This window comes from Armigeres subalbatus, chromosome 2 (genome assembly GCF_024139115.2).
Source record: "Armigeres subalbatus isolate Guangzhou_Male chromosome 2, GZ_Asu_2, whole genome shotgun sequence".
In the NCBI taxonomy this organism is placed as follows: domain Eukaryota; kingdom Metazoa; phylum Arthropoda; class Insecta; order Diptera; family Culicidae; genus Armigeres; species Armigeres subalbatus.
The window spans coordinates 432,699,638-432,724,734 of record NC_085140.1 but is presented as its reverse complement, the minus strand read 5'-3'; the positions used below and the strand labels follow the sequence as shown (position 1 = coordinate 432,724,734).

The 25,097-nt window shown below is 39.8% G+C and overlaps 1 protein-coding gene across 2 annotated transcripts in view; it reads right to left on the bottom strand.

The window, feature by feature from the left end:
• LOC134213578 (facilitated trehalose transporter Tret1-like) overlaps positions 1-25,097 on the bottom strand; it is a 444,771-nt gene that overhangs the window by 11,501 nt on the left and 408,173 nt on the right. For both annotated transcript variants that reach the window (XM_062692750.1, XM_062692749.1), the window contains one exon: positions 19,061-20,083. In XM_062692750.1, coding sequence (XP_062548734.1) covers positions 19,061-20,083 — 1,023 coding nt within the window. The remainder of the gene's footprint in view (positions 1-19,060; positions 20,084-25,097) is intronic.

The following is a 25,097-nucleotide window of genomic DNA, read 5'->3' as shown; positions in this document are numbered from 1 at the left end:
ATAAACTATTTCGAAACTAAAAACGTTTTAAATGAGTAAAAGTAATTTAACACACAGAACTAAGTCCGATTGTGTGGTACCTTTAGTGGCAAACGTCAATATAAACAAGGCTAATTATGTTTTTGCAGTCGAATGAATGAGACCATGGAGTAGTAGCCTAAAGCTCGTTGAATATTACCAATTTTGAGAAAATACAATTTCTGCTTTTTATACTTTTTTTCGCTTCAATAATGTGAATTGAAATGTCATATGTGTAAATGACTTCAGTTTATTTATATTATGCAATCTATACCGAAACTTGTCTACAAACACACTTTACAAACAAAGCGATAGATAGTTGTGCCGATTAATTCCGAACCGCGTTCCAATTAACCCGCGTTGGACAGCTGGTTCTCCTTCATTGCACCCTCCCATCAAACTAGAATACGAAAAAAATCTACTGGCCGCCTTCCCGCTTTCCGAGCGTGTAAGCCTGAGTGCATACATCATCTTAAGGCACGAACAACATCGCTCCTCTATACTGGGGGAGTGACACTGAAGGATAGATACTGCACTTACAGTCAATAGTCATAGGAACGACCTCTCGTTGTTTGGATTCGCGACAGGTTCTACGAGACGGTGCGCTTACCACCGAGCGATGTCAAATTCCTCCCCTTATTTTATCGCATTATAGGGGCACGTCAAAAAAGCTCGAGTCGAATAGAGTTACAGCAGTTCTGTCGACAGTTGTCGTCTGGACATGTATACTGAGACGGTCAGCAGTAAATTATATTGTCGGGCCGCCACCAAACCGGACCGCGCGATTGAGCACTCGCGCTGCGACGCGAGTCGCGACAATTTGAAATATGTCATTAGTAGTGCGCATCATACACGCATGGATGTACTATCATGCGCACTAATCAGAAATGAGTTGCGACGTCTGATAACTGCAGATATTTCATTTTATTGAAAATAAATTTTCGATTTTCTACCATACACGGAATACAATGTGCGGTTTCAAGGCGCGCGCCCAGCTGCCGATGGGTGCTCGGCTCTGGTTCTCCATCTCCAACCTAATGAACGAATAGTTTATGAACGAGCGCAATTTTATTATGCTAATTGCTCTCGATTATGAAGTTGTTTGTTGCCGCCCGACAGAATAGTAATTTGGCGTGTGAAAATCTTGAGACGTGCCGTACCGGCTAGCCGATCTACACGGACGGACTCGGGTGTCAGAAAGTATCGCAAACATCCTTGCTGGTGAGCGAAGAACGACGCCTTCTCATTTGCTTGTATGCTTTAAGGCAAACTTTTTGGGAAGTTGTGGTCTGTAGGAAGATGTTCTGCTAGGTTCTGCTTATATGTATTGAATAGTTCTTAGTTAATCGTTTCCTGCACATAAAGTGATAAAGTAAAATAGGAGAAATATCATTTTATTCAACATTGGCAGACTGTTCATCACGTTACAGTAATAATGGGATTCTCATAAAACAATCCAATCAAGGGGCTGGGCTATTCTATTTCTAAAATCGATCAATATTCTTGGAATATGTGAAATCTATAATTGATGATTAAGGTACTCGATGCCAATCAATCACAAAAGCATAACTATAGTTGCTGTGGAAGCATAAAAAATGATATGAAAAATATTTTGAGCTTCTTAGTGGAATGTTTTCACTTGTCATAAGTCGAGAATAAGTACTATCCCATTTAAATCCGCCACTTTATTGTAACTATTACAGATACGAATTACGAATGAGTAAGGCCGTTTTCATACGAATCGAATCAAGTACGAGACTGCCTTACTGTTGAGGCCAAAATACGTAGCTGTAATAGTTACAAGTGGTGGATTTCAATGGGATAGAACTAACTCGTTTTGTGATAAGTAAGCATAAAACGTGTTTTGAATGGCGCTGCTCAGGGTTTGCACAAATCGCTCTCAATAGATAACGAACAACGATAAAAAAAAACAAAAAAGTATTCCGAATTATAACAAGCCATTATAACAAATTTATCAAACTTGTATACAAGTGCGGAAAAACAGAATCGGATAGGCAGCCGCCACAGAAAAGTGTTGATTCTCGCTTTGTTTTTGCTCATTTTGTGTTGGGGATCGCAAAGCTGTGTAGAACAAGTTCTTTCTTTTTTTCAGAGAGTGGGGTTGACGGAAGGCCTAGGCCTACCCACTAAACCCACCAAAGTAACGGGAGGTTACTTGAGTTACCCTTTCTTCTAATGCCGTGATCCCCCCGGAACTAGTATAACTACTGGAAGATAGGCAGTACTAAGCGTACTCCTCCCAGAACGACACCTGAGCCCTTTGGCTCCCTTGTTTGTGCCAGTGAATACAGAAAACCTATGAGCCCTTTATTTTTTACTTGTGCCATTCAGCACCACATCCTTTTTGTTTTGTATTTTTACCCATTTAGCTCTCTACTCTCTACAAGCAAGCTGCTAAGATAGTCCCCGGCGGCGGATCTATCATACTCCGTGTAGAACAAGTTAAAATGCATCATCAGAACCAGTGCACCTCGCGTTTGAACCTTTCTATAAGAAATTTATCATGAGTTATAGCCTCCCGAATCAGTTCTTTATCATGGCAACATGCGAAAAAGTCTCTCACTGAATGCTACATATCGTATATGTATGCAGAGATAATAAGTGATAGACTCTTTCATTCTCTTTTGGATTCAATCCCAAGCACTGCTCATTTGCTGAACCGAGTTTTTTTTTCTCTATATCTTTTGGATAGTGCTTCCAACTATAAGAAAAAAAAAACATCTATCAAAAAAGTGCCTCTTTCCCTCTTTCTCACCGATTGAAACGAAAGCTTTATGCACTTAACAGCCACAGTTTAAGCGCCACTCTTTTTTAGGAGAGACTGCTGTTGCTTTTCAATACAGGCCCGGCTTGAGACACTCTTTTGGGCGCGTCAATAGAGCTCAAACAGTCGTCGAATTCAGCGTTATCAACAGACCAATTTTTATGATTTTTTCAGCAGTAGCAGATAACAACAAAAAACGACTCAAATTGACCCAAAATTGCCTGTTTTGCGAATGTTATTAATATAGGAGCATGTTATTATTAATAGAACAGATACCCTAATTCAGGATGAAATTAATTGGATTCTTAATAATGGTGCAAGAGTTTTCAGCATATCAATTCCCAACCACCCTGAGCGAAGGCGAAAATCAAATTAATTTAAACAATTCGGGACTAGGTACATATTTACATATTTGTATTTTGTATTCTAATTTATTCGAGGGCCTAGTGACGTCTCAGTATGTCCCCTAAGTGATCGTATGTGATGTCATATAAGATGCTAAGGTGGAGGCATTCAACATGTACGTATATCGCCCCCTTTGTGTTGATTGGGCACTCGTTTTACATCGAGTTCTTCAAGCTCATTGATATATGATAGGCAGCGAAGGTTCCGTTTGCCAATGGCGGTGGCAATTCGGTAGATTGCGTTGTAGACTTGGGTAGCAGCCTATCGATGCGCAATGGACTTCGACCAGAGGGCACCATCTTCTTTTTCTTCTTCTTATTGGCATTACATCCCCACACTGGGACAGAGCCGCCTCGCTGCTTAGTGTTCATTAAGCACTTCCACAGTTATTAACTGCGAGGTTTCTAAGCCAGATTACCATTTTTGCATTCGTATATCATGAGGCTAACACGATGATACTTTTATGCCCATGGAAGTCGAGACAATTTCCAATCCGAAAATCGCCTAGACCGGCACCGGGAATCGAACCCAGCCACCCTCAGCATGGTCTTGCTTTGTAGCCACGCGTCTTACCGCACGGCTAAGGAGGGCCCAATAGGGCACCATTCATCCAACCGATCGAGTGTCGCAGAGGTCCTTGGTGCTCTCGCCTAATCCACGAGTGGGTTGAGATCATGCACGGATGGGTGGTGTAGGCACCGTTTACCAATGAAGACGCCTGGTTGGTGGTTCGTGGTATTTGTTTGGTGTGGCGTGGTTAGCACGTGGCACTGGCAAGTAGCCAACCGGTGAAGCGAGTACAGCTGCTAGTAGCTTGGGATTGAGACTGTACTGGACGCACCGGAATTCGGCCGGCTCCAGACTGGCATTGACCGAAAGTCCTTCCTCTGGAAGAACATAGTCACTTACGTCATATACGTCACTTTCTATTTGATTTTCTAATCGGTAGAAGTGGATTTAGAAAATCCATAGGCCCTAAACATGCTGCTACAACGCCCAGTTTCATCATCCTTTCCACTTCTTAATCGATGACCTTTTCCACAATCGGGGACCACCGATAAAAGGGAAAATTTTGAGGTTTCTAGCCCGACAGTAGTCAAATCGATCAAGTTTGTTCGACCAAGCGAACCTTCCTGCGTTGCAGGCAGTTGGGTGATAGCTTTGAAAAGCTCAATCCGTTGATGGTCAGATAACTCATGTTCAGTATGAATGTCATTTGGTTGTTCAATTATGTAACTAACCTGGTACATACCTTAATGTTTGGTATTTCGAGGCTGTCATCCGTTTCGGGTTGAGCCGATGGGGAATTGCGACTCACGGGTTCTAGTGTAAATTAGAAGCTGATTTTTTCATTAATCATATCAAAATATCCTTCAATCATGTTAAAGCTTACATAGTTGTCATTAAGCTCTGGCTTATTACAAGAGGGTGAAACAGTGTGTAGAGTATTTTCATGAGGGATGAGTAACTTGAATCAAAATTTTTCCAAGAAATCTATTCCCAGAATGAGATTTTTCGAAAGCTCTGGTACGACTACAGTGGGAATAACATGTGTAGTGGATTTAAAGGTATAGGGTACATTGACGTACCCTAAGCATTTATACGCAGTTTCATCTACGGTTGAAATTTTGAAACTTACTGGGTTGATTTTCTGACCTAATCGATCTATTAATGGTACTGAGCTTATCACGGAAACACTAGCTCCTGTATCAGCCAAGCCTTCTACTTCCTCGCTCGTAATTTTTACTTTCAAGTGAGGGCATCGATTGAATGTAGTATTTATATGAAATGTTCGATTGAAATAATTGAAGATGGGCACCGTGTCGGATTCGGAGTTAGAAGTTTCGTTCCCAGAACCTCTATCCATTACTCGTTTTTTGATCTGTGGGTTTTGATGGTTATGACAACGGAACGCAGTGGAATCCATTTGCCCACACATATGACAAAACATGGTTTAGTCATTCTCTTAGCCAAAGTTTCCATTTCTGTCAGGAATGCACTGAATTTCTCATTTGTCCTTTGCCTGCGATTTCGCATCTTCTCACGAAGCATTTTTAAGTAGGACACTAATGTTTCCCACGTGTCGCAGCGATCTTCATAGGTGGTATACCACAAATATGCGCCTTCACGAAACAGCAAATGTGCATGCATGCGCAAGTCTTCCTTATCAATACCATAGGATCGACTCAACATTCCCACCTGTCTCGAAAAATCTATTATAGGTACAGTATCTTCTTCTTCTTCTTATTGGCATTACATCCCCACACTGGGGCATAGCCGCCTCGCAGCTTAGTGTTCATTAAGCACTTCCACAGTTATTAACCGCGAGGTTTCTAAGCCAGGTTACCATTTTTGCATTCGTATATCATGAGGCTAGCACGATGATACTTTTATGCCCAGGGAAATCGAGACAATTTCCAATCTGAAAATTGCCTAGACCGGCACCGGGAATCGAACCCAGCCACCCTCAGCATGGTCTTGCTTTGTAGCCGCGCGTCTTACCACACGGCTAAGGAGGGCCCACCAGGCCCAGGTACAGTATCTGATTCTCCCATAAACTTGGGCCATTTTTCAATTATATTTTTCTACTAGTCTTCGATTTGAAAGTCGTATGGACAGATATCATTACTAACTAATCTTATTTCTAAACATACATTTTGACAAATTAAAATCGAAATTAAAAGAAACGTCATTGAAACGTCGACAACAGACATCTAACGGACTATTCTGCCCAAATAGAGTGCGATGCATAGGTAAACGAAGCAAATCGGTTTGGCGAGTCGTTCTGGCGGGGACGTTCAGATTAATGCTGTTCAAAAGCATCGGGCATTATTACATTGTTGATGGTGCATTCGCCTTGCCATCATGGGGTATCCATTTGCATTCCCGCTATGGTAGGGTGCACTAACATTTACCTCATTTCTAGAGATTGAATTAGGCATTACAGCAGGGCTAAAATGCGAATTCAACGGAACTAAAGATTGAACCAGTCTTAAGGAGATTGAATTCCGGATGTCTGGATCGACCAATCTTTCGTGGATCGATTTATTTGTAAAATGACTCCCTGGTAGATGAGATCTATCACGGGATTTCAATTGTAGAGGAGATGTAGGTTGATTTACCCTTGGAGTGACCACTTCTACTGAAAGGCAATTTTGAATATTGGACAGCTGTTTGCCTAAGTTAGCCATTTTTTCCTCATGTTGATCAGCGCTAATACTGTACGAATATGGAAGTTGACTGATCGCTCGACTGACGCATTATTTAAAATAGTTCTCAATTAGGGTTATATGTATGTAATTCTTCAAATCTACCGATGGCATCTGTTATTGGAAATCAGTTGACTTTGGATGTCTGGTTCCTTTGACGTCATCGGCTACAGTGTGATACAAACTACGAGATGGGGTAAAAAACATTGCACTTCCTAAACCCAATTGGGTATTATTTTGTAATTTTGAGTGTGCCGCGTGCGATGGGCGGATGTGAAAAATTTTGACAGTTCGTTTTTTTTTCGTTTTGGCTGATGGTACTATACCAGAAGAATAATGTTTCTCCTGATTGTTTGCTTAGTATAACCGTGATGTTGACGCATGCCGAAGATGAAGATAACACCATACCACCGATGACCCTTGCCACGTTAACCTGGTGCAGCGAGATGGTATAGCGGAAGAAATTTAAATGTTAGAACATCCCAACATGGATCCTAACGAAGTTGCAATATCCATTGGGTCGATTGGAAAGTAAACGTTCAAGTGTCTAATTAATCGGATTTTGCATACCTGCAGCTTACCAGTGTGAAGTCGTTTACTATTTATTCTGACATAGGCAGGAGATCCTGTGCCATCATAAAATTCAACTCCATGATTTTATGTCGCCAGCAATTAAGTCAACAATAGTGGAGGACCTAAATCGATGAGCACGTTCCAATTCTTTACTTTCTGATCGTTCATTTCATTGTGCTATAAACTTTTAATTTCATCTGAATGCCACTAAATACCGTTCAAACTCAAACTTCGGACGCTTAAGCACTTCCTGTTATAAAATCATCCTGTTTACTGATATTTTAAGTCACATCGTTTAAATCACCATTGCAATCACTAAGTATAGTATTCATCTTTGAACTACATATTTAATATGTGCAAGGTATTACGAAGATTGTTTGCAATTTTTGAAAATATCCGGCTTCAGTTTGATTCAAACCTCGGACACCGGCTGGGTTGGATTCATATTTCGGACACAAAGATTCAAACTTCGGACACATGATTACACAGTACCGGGAAGAATAAATGAAAATAATTCGCACTGCACAGCTCAGACTGTCTTTTAATAAATTCGTTGCATTGTTTTAACATGTCTTATTACAATGTAACTATACTAAAACAAGCTAAAACTATTGGTCTTTCCGATCCAGCTTGACGAAACATTTCGATGAAATATTTCAGAAAATTTCCCATACGAATCGAAGCGTCCGAAGTTTGAGTGTGTCCGAAATTTGATTTTCCACGGTACGTACAGGGCATCGTTTGTTGCTATTGCCGCGGATATTGTGGGAGTCTCAGATATTCGGTTCACGCTTTAGTTAGCAACGGTGGCTCTTCTCGACCTTCTATTCCCTGAGTAGTTATACGAATAAGGGCGTCCTTGAGAGCCGTACACTAATTACGTAAGCAATTTTTCTGGGTTTTTCGAGCCTCCCTCCCCCCCATGTAAGATTTTACCCATACAAATCATTTTTTATTTATATGGAGCGTAAGAAAATGACAGAACCCCCCTCCCCCCATAAGTGCTTACGTAATTAGTGTACGACCCCTTGTTAAGTTTTGCTGTACCTGTTATGAACAACTGATGTACTAGTTGTTCATAACAGGTACAGCAAAACTTAACAAGGACGCCCGCCCCATTCCCTACACTCGCTGAAGAAACTTGTCTTGTTTCAGAAGTGAACCCATTTTGTAGTACTAGTCTTCGTAACAAAAAAGGGCACCATTACGCCCTAGCAACATTTTGGTTTTATGCTGTTTTATAACACTTTTGTAGAGTTAGTTGTGGTCTTTAAACCCGTTATAATACTTAAAATGTTACTTGGGCGAAGCATGAGATCTGATCAAATTATTCGTAGTACTACTTGACCAACACCCCCAGCTGGGTGAGGGGTAGATGATGACTAACACACACACAAAGGAATTCCTAAAGTAATTTTCGATGGAATTTCTGATGGAGTTTCGGAAAGAATGAAGAAATTTCCAACAAAAAGAATTTTCAATTAAATTTTTAATAGTTTTCTATTTTTTTTTACAACAGTCCGAGTTCTGCCCCGGTCGAGTATAGACGCTTACTGGTAATTAATTAAACCAACTACCGCGATCGCGAAAGTATCATATTACCCCCGACCGAGACCGCGAAAGTGTCGAATCACCAATTACTAGTGCCGTCGACCGAAGCGTAAACAACATACATAGGGCTCTGAACTTGAATAAACCCTGCGCCACCGGCGACACCAACTTGCCGGATGAGTGCATCCAATTTCCCCCGACTGGGGGAAACCTCTGGGGGAAACCCCAGAGAAATGATAATGGTGATGGAAAGGATGGAAGAGGATAAAAATTTCCACGGAGTGTCCCCGATACTTGTGGAAAAAACAATCCAAAGTTACTGTGGAAGCGCAACCCACGCAAAGACAACGAAGGATGGAAAAATTCTAGTGACGGTGAGGAACGAACACCAGGCAACAAACCTGGCGAAAATTGAAAAACTGTGTGACGAAACTACCGTCAAAGTGTACGAGCACAAAACTTTAAATTCGAGCAAAGTAGTGATAGTCTGCCGAGACTTGAAGGAAGTGAGTGACGACGAGCTTCTGGAAAACCTATCCTCCCAAAGAGTTACGGAAGTCAAACAGTTGATGAAAATGCGCGATAATGTCAAAACTCCGATGGGAGTTTTCGTACTTACGCTTAAAGGAAAAAACACCCCCCAAAGAAGTTAAAATTGGATACACTGTGCTGGAAACAAGACCATGGTATCCAAATCCGATGCGTTGCTTTAAGTGCCTAAAGTTTGGCCACATTGGAAGAAACTGTTCAAGTGAGAAAAAGTGCGGGAAATGTGGAAATAACTATCATGAAGAATGTGAAAACCGAGAAAAGTGTATAAATTGTGGAAACGAGCACGGAGCGTTCTTTAATGGATGCCCCGTCTTAAAAAGAGAAAAGGAAATAATAAAAATCAAAGTGGATAAAAACTTGTCTTTCTGGGAAGCCAGAAAAATGATAGAAGATCAAAGCTCGAATACTTACGCCGACCAAGTAAAACAACTAAACGAAGAAAAGAATACCTTGAAGAAAAGATCAGAGCTGACATCAAAAATCAGTTCGAAGTGAAGCTGAAGGAATACAAAGAAGAAATCAAAAAGTCACAAATGAAAACGAGAAAAAGATGGAAATCATGGAGGAAAATACAAAGCACTGAACCACAAATTCGAACATCTGGTATCAGTCTACAAAGAGGAGAAAACAAGAAGGAAAGCAGCCGAGAACGAACTTGAAAGTCTGAAAAGGACAACAGTAAACTACAAGCAACATTAAATTTGTACGCACCCTCCCATAGCGGACAGAAGAACCCAACTAAGCACACAAGAAGTCAAGAGAAGCAGCCAAGTTCACCTCCAAGGAAAAAAGGAAACAAAATGAAAGCAGTTACCGAAGAAGTAGGATATATTTCCACAGACCCAGAAAATAGCTCAGATGACGGAAACGAGAAAATGAAATCCTAGAAAATAATAGCAAAACCAAAAAGCATTACAAAATAGCACAAACAACACAAGACCACTCAAGTACAATCAGCAGTGAACACCATATAATTTCATGGAATGTAAGAGGCTTAAGAGGAAGAAGGCCTGACCTCAACATCCTTGCAAGCACTTACAATACAATAGCTATTTGCCTTCAAGAAACTATGTGCCAAAATGACAATCAATCAGAAATCAGAGGATATTCAACATACCATCGTCCAAGAACAAATGGAGCAAGAGCAGCAGGCGGTGTAATAATCGCAGTAAAAAACGACATCGATAGTCAAATCATAGATATTGATACAGATCTAGAAGCAATTGCAGTTAACATCGGAGCACCACTGAACGCAAACTTACTAAACGTATATCTCCTCCGGGGGAACAGATCACAAAAGAGGATATTATGGCTTTAATAGAACAAATTCCTGAACCTTTCATCCTGGTAGGTGACATAAATGCCCATCATCCCTTATGGGGATCGGAAAATATCAGCACTAGAGGTACAACAATAGAATCAATAATAAACGAAAAGAACCTGCTAGTTCTGAACAACGGTGAGAAAACCTACATAAACAGCGGCACAGGAATCGGATCTTGCATCGACATTTGCCTCTGCTCTAATCAACTAGCGGGAATATTGGAACTTACCGTCTGTGAGGATTCACACGGAAGTGATCATATTCCACTAATTATGTCGACACCGTCAAAATCGCCAGCAAGTGATCGTATTCCAAGATGGAAAATAGAAGATGCGGATTGGGAAAAATTCCAAAATAACATTAACATTGAGACGAAAAATGATGTCATCGATCAAGTAGAAGAAATAACTAAACAAATAATAATAGCAGCAGAACAATCAATTCCAAAAACTAAACCAACAATTGCTGGAAAACGTGTGCCATGGTGGAGCAAAGAAGTAGCCACAGCTGTGAAAACTAGAAGAAAAGCTCTACGTAAACTTAAAAATAACAAGAACAAACCTCCAAGCCCGCAACTAATATACGAATATCAAGACGTCAATGACAGAGCACAAAAAATCATCACAGAAGCAAAAACTAGCTCTTGGAAAGAATTCGTCAGCAAATTCAACGTTCATACTCCGGCCAAAGAGATGTGGAGCAATTTTAGGAAAATTCAGGGAAAATACCAATCATCAGCTATCAGAGAAATCAACTTTAACGGCCAACGCATGAATACAAACATTGAAATAGCAAACAGCCTAGCCGACCACTTTGGAAAAATATCAAGCGATAAAGAGTACAATCAAAACTTTATACCATTGAAGAACAGGATCGAGCAAACACCTCTCGAAATAAGAAATGAGGATACAGCAGAGTACAACGCACCATTCTCCAAAAACGAACTAGCGGAGGCAATGGAAGGATTAAAAGGGTCATCTCCTGGTCCAGACAACATACACTATGCCATGATCACTCATTTGCCAGTAGAATATAAGAACCTCTTGCTGAAAACATACAACTGGTTGTGGAATGAATCCATGTATCCAGTTAGTTGGACCAAATCATTCGTAGTACCTATTTACAAAGGAAAAGGGGAAAGAAACAACCCTGGAAACTATAGACCTATTTACCTAAACAGTTGTCTTGGAAAGCTCATGGAAAGAATGATCAACAACAGGCTAATGTTCATCTTAGAAGAAAAGAATCTAATCAATCAACACCAGTATGCCTTTTAGGAAAGGTAGATCTACTACCGATTATCTGGGCCATTTCGACAACATCGTGAGAGAAGCAATGCATAAAAAGCGGCTAACACAAGCAGTTTTTCTGGATATTAAAAAAGCCTACGACACAACCTGGCGCAGATTAGTTCTGAATAGAATAAGCGAATGGAAAATAGGAGGAAACCTCATCAAATATCTTCAACAAATGCTGATGAAAAGGAGCTTCAAAGTTAAGGTAAACGGCACATACTCCCGCGACACGCTAATGGAAAATGGTTTGTGTCAAGGATCAGTTATAAGCGTGACCCTGTTCTTGATAGCTATAGACACCATATGCTCAGACCTACCACCAAACGTCCAAGTCTTACTTTATGCAGATGACGTAGCTTTGATCTCCAGCGACAGTAACCAGAAGAAAATAGCTAAAAACCTGCAACTTGCTTTGAAAAAATTGAAGCTTGGGAAACCCACACTGGATTCAAGATCTCAGCCGAAAAATGTGCAAACCGTAGTATTCAAAAAGCGAGATAAAAAAAAACAAGCCAACGTAAACCTTAAAATTAACAACAACATAATACCGTACAAGCTCAGTCATAAATGTCTTGGAGTAACACTAGACCAACACCTAACATTCAAAATACACATCGAAGAAATAAAGGCAGCATGCCAGCAAAGAATACAGTTTTTACGTTGCACAACCACCAAACAATGGGGTGCAGACCGGCAAACTTTATCAAAATATACAAATCAGCTGTACTAGAGAAAATGCTGTACGTCGCGCCAATCATCTCCTCAACCGGTGAATCTACAATGAAGCATCTAGAGAGCATACAGAACCAAGGACTGCGAATAATAACAGGATCAGTTCAAACCAGCCCCATCGAAAGCCTAGAAGCCGAATCCGGTATACCAAGTCTTAGAAGTTTCTTCAGTCAAAGACTCGCCAGCTTCGCAACAAAGCAAACAAACAATGAACAGGCTTTCACAAATAGTGCAACAGACGAAGAGAATAACAACAGCTCAGCAGAATTGTGGACCCAAGGCCCAGCATCAGAGCCAAAACAATATCAGAACAAGAAGCAAGAGTATTATCGAAAATATTGGAATTCCTCTACCACCAAGCAAATCCCTAAATATACCAAAAACTCCGCCATGGGTAAGAAAAGACATTCTAATAGACAAAACAATGATGTCCGCTAGTAGAAACGGAAAAACCCAAATGAACTTAAAAACTGTTTGCTGAAAGAATCCACACCAAATATAAGTTCTGCAAGCTGATATACACGGACGGATCAAAAACGACTCTAAAACGGGATACAGCATAGTAACCGACGAAGGAATCATACGCAAGCGAACCCATAGTCTACTCAGTATTTATAGTGTGGAGAGCCTTGCAATAATAGAGGCCCTAAACTGGATTTCAAACCAGGAAAGAGTAGGCGCATATATTATTTGCACCGATTCTTTAAGTGTTGTCACATCACTAGAAAAGAAGAAAATCAGAACCAGCTTGAAAGACGAGATAGTTCATCTGTACACCAACATAGGGAAGAAAGGTACATCGGTAACATTCATGTGGGTCCCTAGTCACATAGGCATCCCAGGAAATGAGAAAGCGGACAAAGAAGCAAAGAGTGCGCTAGAGATGAGCACAATTACGCGGAAAACAGTTGATCACCGCGAAATAAAAACCATCATTAAAAATAGTATGACTAAAGAATGGGAATCCGAATGGAATTCAACACCCCACAACAAACTTAGAGAGATAAAAAATACTACCAAACCATTCAAAGTGGTGCTAACAGGAAATCGCAAAGAAGATGTCATACTCAGCAGACTACGAATAGGCCACACCCGGCTAACACATGCATACTTACTGGAAAAGGAAGACCCACCAAAGTGCGTAAAATGTAACCACCCACTCACCATTAAACACATTATCGTTCAGTGCCCTGGATACGACGACGCAAGAAAGAAAATCGGACTCCAACCAAACATGAGGGAAGCACTAGCCGACGACAACAGTCAAGCAAAAAGAGTACTGGAGTTCTTTAAAGAAATATCGCTGATCGACGCGATTTGACCCCAAAGTGAAACCTTGAAGAAGAAGATGGAAACACCTTGATGAAGATGAAATCGCTGCAATAACTCTCAAGGAGAAAACGAACGATGTCATACAACGTAGTAATTTAAGCAGTGTCAATAAACTCTGTAAACTCTTGACAGACTCGAATAAAATTTTAAAGAGTCTATAATAAAAAAAAAAAAAAATAATTTTTTAATACCGTGCGGGACCGAAATCCGTACAGCACCGAAATCCGTCCACCTTATGAGATATCAACAAATTAAAGGGGGTTAAAGATAACTAATGTAGAAATAATGTATCTTATCCCGTTCAGATACTTGTCAGTAAGCTTTTAGTGCATAGAAATGGAAAGAATGTTTTGAAATTAAAACAACAAAAATCAAAAACAAATCTCCACCCACCAAAAGCGGAGTTTTTGCCGCCATTTTGTTCTCGGGTAGAGCATAATTGCACTAAAAGTAACTGTGTTTTGATTGCTAATTGCGAATCATTACATTAGATGAGCGGAATACAAATCGAAGGGATCGCTTCTCAAGCTGCGTATCGAACTATTTACAGTGGTAGTTTAGTCAATCAGACTGCTTCAATTTAAATATTTAAGTAAAAAATAGCAGTACGGATTTTGATCCTTTGATTCGAAATCCGTCCACGGTGGACGGATTTCGAGTCGGGAGTAGTTGAATTTATTCATTATTTTATCATGTTTTTCGTAGTTTTTCATGAGTAAATGTGACACACTTCAAAAGTAGAGGCTTTCATGCTCCTGTGTCAATGACAAATATTTTATTTACATTCGATTCATATTTTCTAATGAACTTTTCATATACTAAGGTGCTTAAGTGTAAGGATTTCGATGCCCCACGGTAGTAAATTCTAGTTATTTCCGCACGAGGGGGGTCCCGTAGCGTAGTTGGCTACACATTCGCTTTACAAGAGGATTGTCATGGGTTCGACTCCCAGCCCATCCACTAAACCCTCGTCAGTCGCCGGATCCGCAGCCCATACCGTGGCGTTAGGGGTACGCGCCTTACCGTCACGGGGCTGCCTTTTTTTTTTTTTTTTTTTTTTTAATTCTTTATTTAGGTGTTTTTTTAATTCTAGATTAAGTTCAACACCGAACACGGGGCTGCCTGCTGACGACTGACAACTTGTTTTTCTCGGAGGCATTCCTCCAACGTTACCCGGATAAATGGCAACCGAACAATGCAACGATCAATGGATACACGAGATGGACAGACGGACACAATGAACCCATGATGAGATGGCTGGCAATGACAACAATGTGTAATGGAAAGCTAAAAATAGATTCTGTGTAGATTCTGTACAACAGAATACCACAGTAGATCTCGGTACAGTAGCGGTTAAGTAACACAAAAAAGTGCCTAAAACATAAAGAAAGGAATAAAAAAAAAGTTCCGGAGGATTTTTCAAAGGATTCCCTGGAGGAATTCCTGAAAAAGTCTGGAAGCAATGACCAATGGAATACTTGTAGATATGGAAATTCCTTCAGAAGCTCCATAAGAAATTCATTAAAGAATTCTACAAGAATTTCCTTGAATCTTATTCTAGGACATTGAAAGGAATTTCTGGGAGAACTTCTAAAAGTATTGCTGAAGGAATTGCCGAAAGTTTTCATAAAACAACTCTCGAAGGAATTTAATGTGAAAGTTTTGAACTGATTTCTGAAGGAAATTCCAAATAAGTTTTCGAATTACCGAAATAATTACCGGATTTATTTCGGAAGGATGTTTTGTAGAAATCCCTAGAGTAATCTTCCAAAGATTTTCAAAAGGACTTTTAGAATGAATTACTGGAGACAGGGTTCGTAATGCTCACTCAATCTCAGGAGCACATGATGTTCCCTCACGAAAATTTTCGGGGAGAAATCGCTTTTCGGGAAAGAAAAACAGACTGGAGAGTAAAAACCATTTTTCTCTCACTTTGATTGCCGCCAAACGTTGGTTTCCTCTTTTTCTTTAATATTCGAGTCTTCGTGGCATCATAAATGCAAATGGTAGTAGCTTATGTGGAACAAAAAACTCAACGCTTTTAAACAGCGTGGTGGTGTGGCTAGAGTCAGCGCATCCCCACAGCTGTTATTATTACTATTCTGTGTTCGAATCCCGGCGCAGCCATACAATTTTGTAATTGTTCTGCGATAACTCTCGCCGAAAAGTGAGTGAGAGGGTAAATGTGATGAAACGAAAAAGGATTTTCATCTAATAGGCAAAATTTTCGTTTATCTTCCAAGGCTAATTCTAAAGAAAAGATTGATGGGTGAAAGATTTTTTTTTTGTCTTTATTTAGGAGACTTGCAGCCCGAGGCTGGCTCGTCTCCGGAACATGGGTGAAAGATGATCCTCAACATAAACAACGAAAAAAAGATTTTCTTAGGCTCGCAAAAGGCTTGCTTTGATCTCAATGAAACGAAAAGTCGAAAGCCTGACTGGAGAAGTTTCCAAAGGAATAATCTTGGGCTATTTTCAAAGGAATTCCTGGAAAAAAATCTTGGAACAATTTCAGAAGGAGTTCCTGAAGGAACTTCCGAAAGAATTCTAATGAGTATTTCTACGAAAATTCTATTTGCAATTTCTTCCTTAAATCTCTTAGGAATTGATTAAAAAAAACGTTCAGGTGCTCCTTCGGAAATTTCTTTAGGAACTCCTTGTGAAATTTCTTTAAAAAATCCCTTTTAAATTCTTTTTAAAAATCTGTCGGAAATTCCTTTGCGAACTCGTTTTGATTTTTTTTTCAAAATTCCTTCTTGAATTCAGTTGGATTTATAAAATAATTGTTTGGAAATTCCTCCTGAAAATCATTTAGAATTTTTAACAGGAATTCCTCCACAAAATCCTTAAGAAAATCTATTTCCTCTAGGATTAATTTAAAAAAAATCGATGCACATTTCAAGCTTGGATCTACAATGCCAATACCTTACTAAACATTGGCTGACTTAGACTTAAAAGCAACCCGACATATTCCGTACTGACTTTGACAGAACTTTTGACCCTCTATTGACTAGAGTACTAGACATTCGGTCGACTTAGAACATGCATAAAACTTCACTAAGGAAGAATGAAATTGAAGAAAACAGTATCAATAATGTCTCTAGGCCAGTCTTGTAAAATGTCATCTGCATGTCATTTGACTAATAATTAATTCTTTATAAGCCAAATTTACTCCATAATTTTAGTTGTACACATATCGCTTGAGTAGAGCTATGTTTTTGTCCAAGGATACATTGCTTAACATAACATTTGAAGCTGGATAGTGGAATCTCTTCAAAATGTCACGTGTCATTTGACATAATGTCTTTGAATGACATTTTACTTCTCACGCCCCAGATTACATATTTACAGCAATGCCTTGTTAGACAAAGTTATAGGCACATTTAAGCGCTTTAAGTTTCTCATACCTCATGTATTGATAGCTTCATCTGAAAAAAAGTTCATAGAAAATATAAATAATGAAAGGAATTTCGCCAAATTTTCACAGATTTTTATTTCATGAAAGTGCATCTAATGAGAGCGATTTCTCTAAACCTCAGGGTTTGTAAACAAGCTGTCTCTGTCTCAATAGTGTTATTATTATTTATTATTTCCAACTTGAAAATCAGAAACAATATCATTTTATCGACTATAGCCATCGTTGTTTGCTCAAATCTTTTGAAACTATTTCGAAATTTGTATTTCAAATCAAAGCCCATTATGAGTGTTTGTAAAGTGGCATATAAGAACATTTTCATTTGGTTTCGTGAAAATGGAAATATAACTGTTTTCGCTTTTACATGACGATCACGAAAACTATCAGAACTGAATAGAACAGTTTTTTATCAATCGATAAACAGATAGAAACAAAAAATTAGGTAAACATTTAAAGACTTGAGCATTGTGTCAAATTTGTTTTATTATAAGACGAAATATGTAATAGCAAACGCATTACTGACTTCGGCGAACCAGAATAATGAATGACCACTCACTGTTACCGGAAACCATAAAATTGTTGTAATAATTGTTTTTTCCTGTTGTCCCTTGCGGTATGTAGGTATATTTATTTTTGTTTTTCAATTCGCAAACGCGCACCCAACGCAACGGTGCAGTAGTGGTTGCATTTAATCATGTTTCATATTTTCCCACTGAATGTTTACCGTGGCAACTTGTATCTATCAATCCCAACTGTATCCACACTGCGAGGGCTGAGACTGAGAAAATATTTGCTTCAAATGTGCAGAATTTCGTAACTCTTCAGTTCTGGCTGACCATGAGGTGTGTTATGGGGCCGACAAGGTGTTGCGATCATAAATTGAAATTAATCAAAATACAAGCCAATCGTTAGGCTAATAAATAACGTGATCGTGAGTCATTATAGCTTGGACACGGGCCTACCTTCTAAGGTCGATATGTGTAGCCATATATCTCTGAAATGCCATTTGCGGATTAAATTTTACATTTGAGAGATTTAATGATGTGATACACCCTCTAAAACAAAACGATTCTTAATAACAATTCAAACCAATCGAAAAATTAGGCAAATTAATTGCTTCTCAAATTAATACCCGCACGGAAGCGATGAAATATTCAACAGCATGCTTGTTGATCCCTTTGTTGATTTCATTTTCGAATATAATTTCGTAAACGATAGTTCCCCCCACCCCGTTGCATCTTCTGAACCGGATCGGCGTATAATTCCTGCGGTGATGATGGCAAATGTATATTTCATTACTCGAATGTGGCACGCGATTTGGCCTAACCCGGGCTCTCTCTCTCTGGTACGCGGCATGCTTCTGGTCGGTCATAAACGTACAAACCTAGTAGGTACCCGGGTACTGATTCCAAGTGCGGTTGAATCAATTTTTCTTACACACGAACGCCGAAGGCATGTAACATGGATACGATGTTGGTTAACAGGACACGCAAGGAAGGTGTTACTTTGTGGGGTTTTAATAGATTTTAATCAGGTTTTTGTTAGGGTTATTTATGACATGTTGTAATGAAGCCTTTTTGAACCGTTTGAGCTAATTGGAACAAATTGGTACCGCTGATTTAAGGATTGCCTCGAGTTAATTTAGTTTAGTGAAGTCGTTAAGTTCGTCCGAGGGACCATATAACATTAATGATGTTTCATGTTTCAATACCCATTTTTTCAATATCCATAGTTCTTCCTCTAATGTAATCCCCTTTCACGCAAGCATTATTTCGCTCAAATAATTACAATACAGTGGGTCGCATCGAAATGGATGAACCTGGAATATTGGAATGACACAATCGACGTTGTTATGTGCATCTAACCCACCTGCGTGAAATGGTGCGTCCGGTTGATGGCCGTTAGCTTGCCGCCGCCACCACCTTTGCCGCGTAGTAATGGCTGTCCTCCCGGGCCGCACGGTTCCCGTCCAGCGGGCTGTGCACCAGCAGGATGAATGACAGCACCTGGTCCGCTTCCATCTCCAACCAGCTGACTGTGTTCGATAATAATCTCTTCGCGTTGCATCTTGCCACCGCAGTAGTCGCCTGTGTTGGCGACGTCCAGGAGCGGAGGCTTCTCGTCCAGATAGGAGGACGATTTGTTTTGATGGTGGTGCTGCTGCTGTTGACTGCTAATATACTGATTGTAGTTGTTGTAGAGATTGGGATGATGGGGGTGATGATTGGCGGCGCTACTAGCCGCGGTATGGTAGTTGTTCTTGTAGTTTCTACTGACGTTGTTCTGATACTGGTAGTGGCTGTTGTAGTGATTGTTCTCGTCGTATGGTGGCACTGCACCGGCACCGGATGTCAGGCCGGGCGTCGTTGTCGTTGTTGGCGGCGATATAAGTATGTTATATTGATTTTTTGTAAAATTCAAATTATAATTGATGTTATAGTTCTGGCCACTGTAGTGCTGCTGGAGCACACTGTTGGTGTTTTTGACGCTTGAAGGTTGAGGGGGATACTTGTAGGACGTTGTGTTGTTGAAATATTCATACTGTTTCAGATCGTAGATGAGTGGACGCCGCTTGGAGTGGGTGGAGCCACCAGCACCAACGTTGCTGCTGTTGGTGTTGTTTTTCAGAATCCCAATCGGGCCGGTATGGTTGTTCAGCAACTGTTTCTGGTAATCGAGTGCTTTCGGTGTCGGCCGAGGCTGTTGACTGGAGTAGTAGTTGTTGTACCCGCTGGGAGGATAGTCGTGGGAGTTGGCACCAAGCCCCGAATGTTTTCCGTGTTTGCCGGATCGGGCCGGGGGAATTCGTTGCGTTACGGGATAGTGATGGGGTTCTATAGGCTCCAAAGGATGCGGCTGGTGTTGGTTGTTGTGGCGCTGCAGATGTGAAACCTGAAACGAAACAAATACAAAAAATCAATCATATGCAAATTCAGCAAATCCAATAGACTATCAAAGACCATGACTGATGAAGGGCCACTTAAAAGTTAACACATTATCTATTTCTCAACTATGATAGCTTTCCACACCAAGATTTGTATTGCCATCAACATCATTTGTCATCTCTAGTTCTTGCTTCTGCACTAATCATGATAAATTATGGCTGTGGAGTGAAGTGACGTAAATGGAATAAACTTTGTGAACCAGCTTATGAACCTCTCGATCGAATCTACCCCTATAGTTGGCTAACCAATCCAGCATCCTCTAAACATACGCGAGACCCAAAAATCAAATTGGATTATACACACCAGACTTCACTATCAGTTCCAATTCCACCACGCGTGAAATATATTCAAACGCACGAACAGTTTTCGAAAACGGCACTACTTTACAAATGCCCGCCCTCGAGCTGTCAAAGGCCAATTTGTTCGCGTGCTCTCCGGCACTCCGTAGTTTCAATCGGTGGTTCACAGCCAGCGTAGAGCAATTCCATAAACTGCAACTCAGTGCATGGCAGGTGGAGCACCGTCCATCGAAGTCGTTTGAGTTCTGCAGCTAATTCAACGAAATACCAAATCAGATGTCCGCCCGATAACGGTACGGCAGGTCAGTGTGTGGCGGCGGGCCGATGGTTTGACGGTCTGTGACACGACACACCCATATCGCATTGCACGCGGTACAAATAAATCATTTGCATAATTGATCATTAAATGAGTATGTTTAGCGTGTGCCGAGCATGAACTGCACATGGCCATTGAGGTGTCCACTCGAGACTCGTCTAATCAGCACACGTATCGAGTTCCACGTGGATGGGAGACTGGGAGTTGTTTCGGGGGAGACGCTGGGTGCATTCAGTTGAGCTTGGAATGAACAGATGTGGCGATTGGAACGATGCTGATTAGGTTTATGTTGTCTGTTAGATGCCTATGAGGAAGCTTAAAATTTGCGTTGGCTTTAATGGAATGCAATGCTTTGATATTGAATGCTAGGAATATATTAGATGTGCAGGGTATCAGAAATATCACTAAATAATGTTCTAAAGACAAAACAATCCAAATTTAGTGCTGTAGGCAGCATTTTTATTTGTTCTTCAAAAGTTCCATTTTAGTCTTACGGTCATATATTTTTCTCAGGATTACTGGACTTATTCTATGAGGAAATTACTTGAATAGAGTGAGAATGATTAAATAAAAAGGGTTCACTAATTGTCCATAATAGGGGCAGCAACACATCGCCCTTATTCGTACTGACTATTCAGAGAATAGAAGCGTGATCCGGATACCCTTAACAGACCCGCGAGAATAGGAGCAAACGATGGTTTGTACATGGTTTGTTCAGGTACACAGTATATTGGGTAAACGGCACACACCTTAGCCTAATATACTGTGGTTGAGCACATTTATTATTATTATTTACTTTAGGTTATTACGCCAAGTTCAAGTAGTCAAAAACAACATTAATTGTGCACAAACTCTTATTTAAGTCATCAAAAATCTCGATAGAAATGGAATTTATGTTCGGCAAATTTTCCTAATTTTAGCTCTGGTGGTGGATGCATTTTCTGCACATGAAATGTCGGTGGATTATTTACTATAAATCGTTTGTAAAAGCCGTAATACAGGGAATTACAGTAAGCTGCTTCACATGAAAAACGTAAGCTGTAATTTGGGAACCGTCCATAAATTACGTAACTCTTGGATGGGGCGGGAGTTTAGCGAAATGTAACGCTCCATACAAAATTTTCAAATGTTTCATATAAAAAGTATGACATGGGGAGGAGGGGATTGAAAATGCTCAATTTTTGCGTTACGATGTGATTTCTAAAGTATGTAGTGTTTAAATTTAGTGTTAGTTTGTTTAAAATACCCTTTTTTAATAAATCCGGCATACGCACTACATGTCCAGTCTACTATAATCTGTCGTATTTTATCAGTCTGCCAATAGTCATTGAGCTCATCCACTCAAAGTTATCCGAAATAAATGAAACCCTGGGTAAAAACGCGAAACAGATTGAAGTCATGACAAACAAATTTAAGAAAATTTCCTAAAGATTTTTCAAAGGAATGTCTAAAAAAACTTTCAAAGGAACAATTAATTGCATTTTTATTCGGCAACTCGGCCGTACAAAAATTATTATTTTTTTGTTAAATATCTTGGCTGCGCATATGCACAGCATATGTTTCGAAATTGACAAATTGATATGAAATTTGCGAAAAAGATTCCACGTGTCTTGGAAGGACTCGAACCCTCAATCTGCTTCTCTCTAGATAGGCGTGATAACCCCTACACAACAAGACCACTTAAAGGTCACGTTTGCGGAAGAGCCATCAGAATCCGAGTACCAACCGGCACCGCGGTTAGCTCTTTTTTGCAAATTGAATATCTTTCGAATGCTTGATTTGTCCAATCTCACATGTGCTTTACTTTTGTATATCCACAGTCAAGCGAGTGCACATTGTTTATTAAACGAGAGGATCGCACTCTATGCCTCAAACAACGGGCTGGGCGGATTTGTATAGAGTGCGAATCACACTCTGCTGTGCCAAAGGCTTGCTTGGCTAAAGCGGTTGATGAGTTTGATTGGAAAGAGGAAAAATTAAAGGAAAATCCAAATAAATTCCAAAACGAATTGCTATAGAAATTTTTGAAGGAATTCTTTATTAAAATTTTGGGAGAGCAGCTGAAGAAATTTCTGAAAGTGTTTCTGCAGTATGTTCTACTAATAGAATTCAATACCAAATTTTCAAAACGACTCATCAACTTTTGAAAATTTGGTATTGAATTAAGTTGTAAAAGAATTCCTGAGGAAAATTTAAAAAATCATAAGGGTTGTGTACAAGACACGACCGTCCGACGTAAACTACGTTAAACAGTTTGGTGAAATGAAAAATCTAGCAAGTCCCATTCATGAATATTACAAAATAGGTCTTTTGATTACTTAATTACTTATGAGATAACATTGGTTTCGAGCAATATTCAAAACATGAAATTTGTTGGATACGACAATTTAAAATTTTCTTTTTGAAAGTAACTGATATATTTATGTAATTCAGCCAAATTTGATAAATTCTCGAAATATGTAAAATTGTTTGATCAATTTGTTAGGGTTTTCGCTTGAAAAAATTCAATTTCTCTGTTGTTTTTTTTTTCGAAAAATCTTCTAAATGAGCTTAACTAAATTTGGGTATTTCTATTGCAAATAATAATTTGTCAGGTTAAATTGCAATCTTTACAGTTATTAAACATTAAAATGTCAGTAATCAAGGATAATTACCGTCAAATCGCTGAAGGCGCACCTCGGTGAACAAAGCGCACTCGTGATTACGCTACTGACGGCATCGTGTTGATTGAACTGTCGCCAACGCCATTTGCACTTTGAATAAAATTAATTTTGGATAAATATTCTCTTGTATAAAATTTTGGTTCGAAAAAGAACCGATTAACCTTCGATAATGCGCAATTCCAATCCCCAACAGCAAAAATAAAAATTTGCTACGGATATCATCCATGCAAATACATTTTCGAACTAACCGAAATTCTGCGTAACTAATCGAAGTTTGTCTCGGGTCAATTTTATATTGTTATTTTTCTCAATGGTACGCATTGGAAATCACTAACAGAACATAACCAAATTCATAATCTTGCTAGAAGATTTTACTGAATGCCAAGAGTGTGCTGGTCACTAGTGGTTGCACTTTGGAAAAATCCTCTCAGCTTAACAATTTTTTTCCAAGATAATATGATGGTCATCAAAAGAATCGTTTTACTTTAACTGACTCCAATCACTATCAGCAATTACCGCAGCTCCACCATTGACGACGCGACCAACATCAACGAGGCAGCCGTTGTCGCTTGGACCGCAACCGGACGAAATTTTCACTCCCGTGAGGCTGCCGTCCCGACCGTCGCTCTACCATCGTTGACTGCCGCCTATCGCTGTGGGATGCCTTTGTCTACAAATGAAGCATCGTGTCCGCTCTCTGAGAATGATCGAACGAAAATGACGTGCACGTCCGAGACACAAGTCTTTTATGCATAGAGAAATGGAGCGATGGGCGAAAGGACCGTAACTGAGACAAACTGATGTCCGTGTTGGGGATGCAGGATTATTGATTGCGTATGAATTTTTACTAAATTTGGAAAGAATAAAAATTTTCACTAGTTTAACGTTGATAATCAAAAGTTTCAATGAAATTTGCAAATTGGTGGAGAGTTTCCGAGGCGTTTGATATATAAATCTCAAAAATCCATATAAAAAAAATAAAGATTAACGTTTAAAATCTTACACACTTACTTGACGGTACCCAATTTTGAGATTTCCATCTTACACCCTGTATCAGAGCCTCCCCCTTAGACGTAGTTCATGTCAAAATGCGATCACATTATAAATTTACTATTCTTATGAATATATTTACTCCAGCTGCTCCCTCCGTCGCACGCTTGTGATTCCACTTCCGACATCAAACTTCTGCCATCGCCATGCGATTATATCTTGTGCTTTTGAGAAGCATTTTTTTTACGATTGAGATCCTTTAGATGCGACCTTTATGATTGAATTATCGGATGTGTTTCGCACTTTGTACATAATTACAAATAACAGCAACCAAACGATTGCTCGAAGCTTGCGAAAAAAATTCGCTTGTTGCTGACAATAACAATTAGATGATTTCCTATATTTTCAAACGAATTTACTCTCAGTCAAACCCACTTTCTCTCATGTAAAATTTATTGCCCTTGATCTGATCGTTGATGGATCATGTGACTTTCAAATCACTAGCTCAACAGAAGCCAACCGTTAGTCCGAGCCTGCGAGAAAATGGCACTCGAGTGCTGCTGACGCCGATGACCCAAGATTATTTCCATCATGTTGAATTTTCAGCCGCAACCTTTCTGTTGGAAGGGCCTCGGGAAGCGCTACCCACGTCATAAATGGGAACAAATTTTCTGCAGCAAGAACGCCGACGAC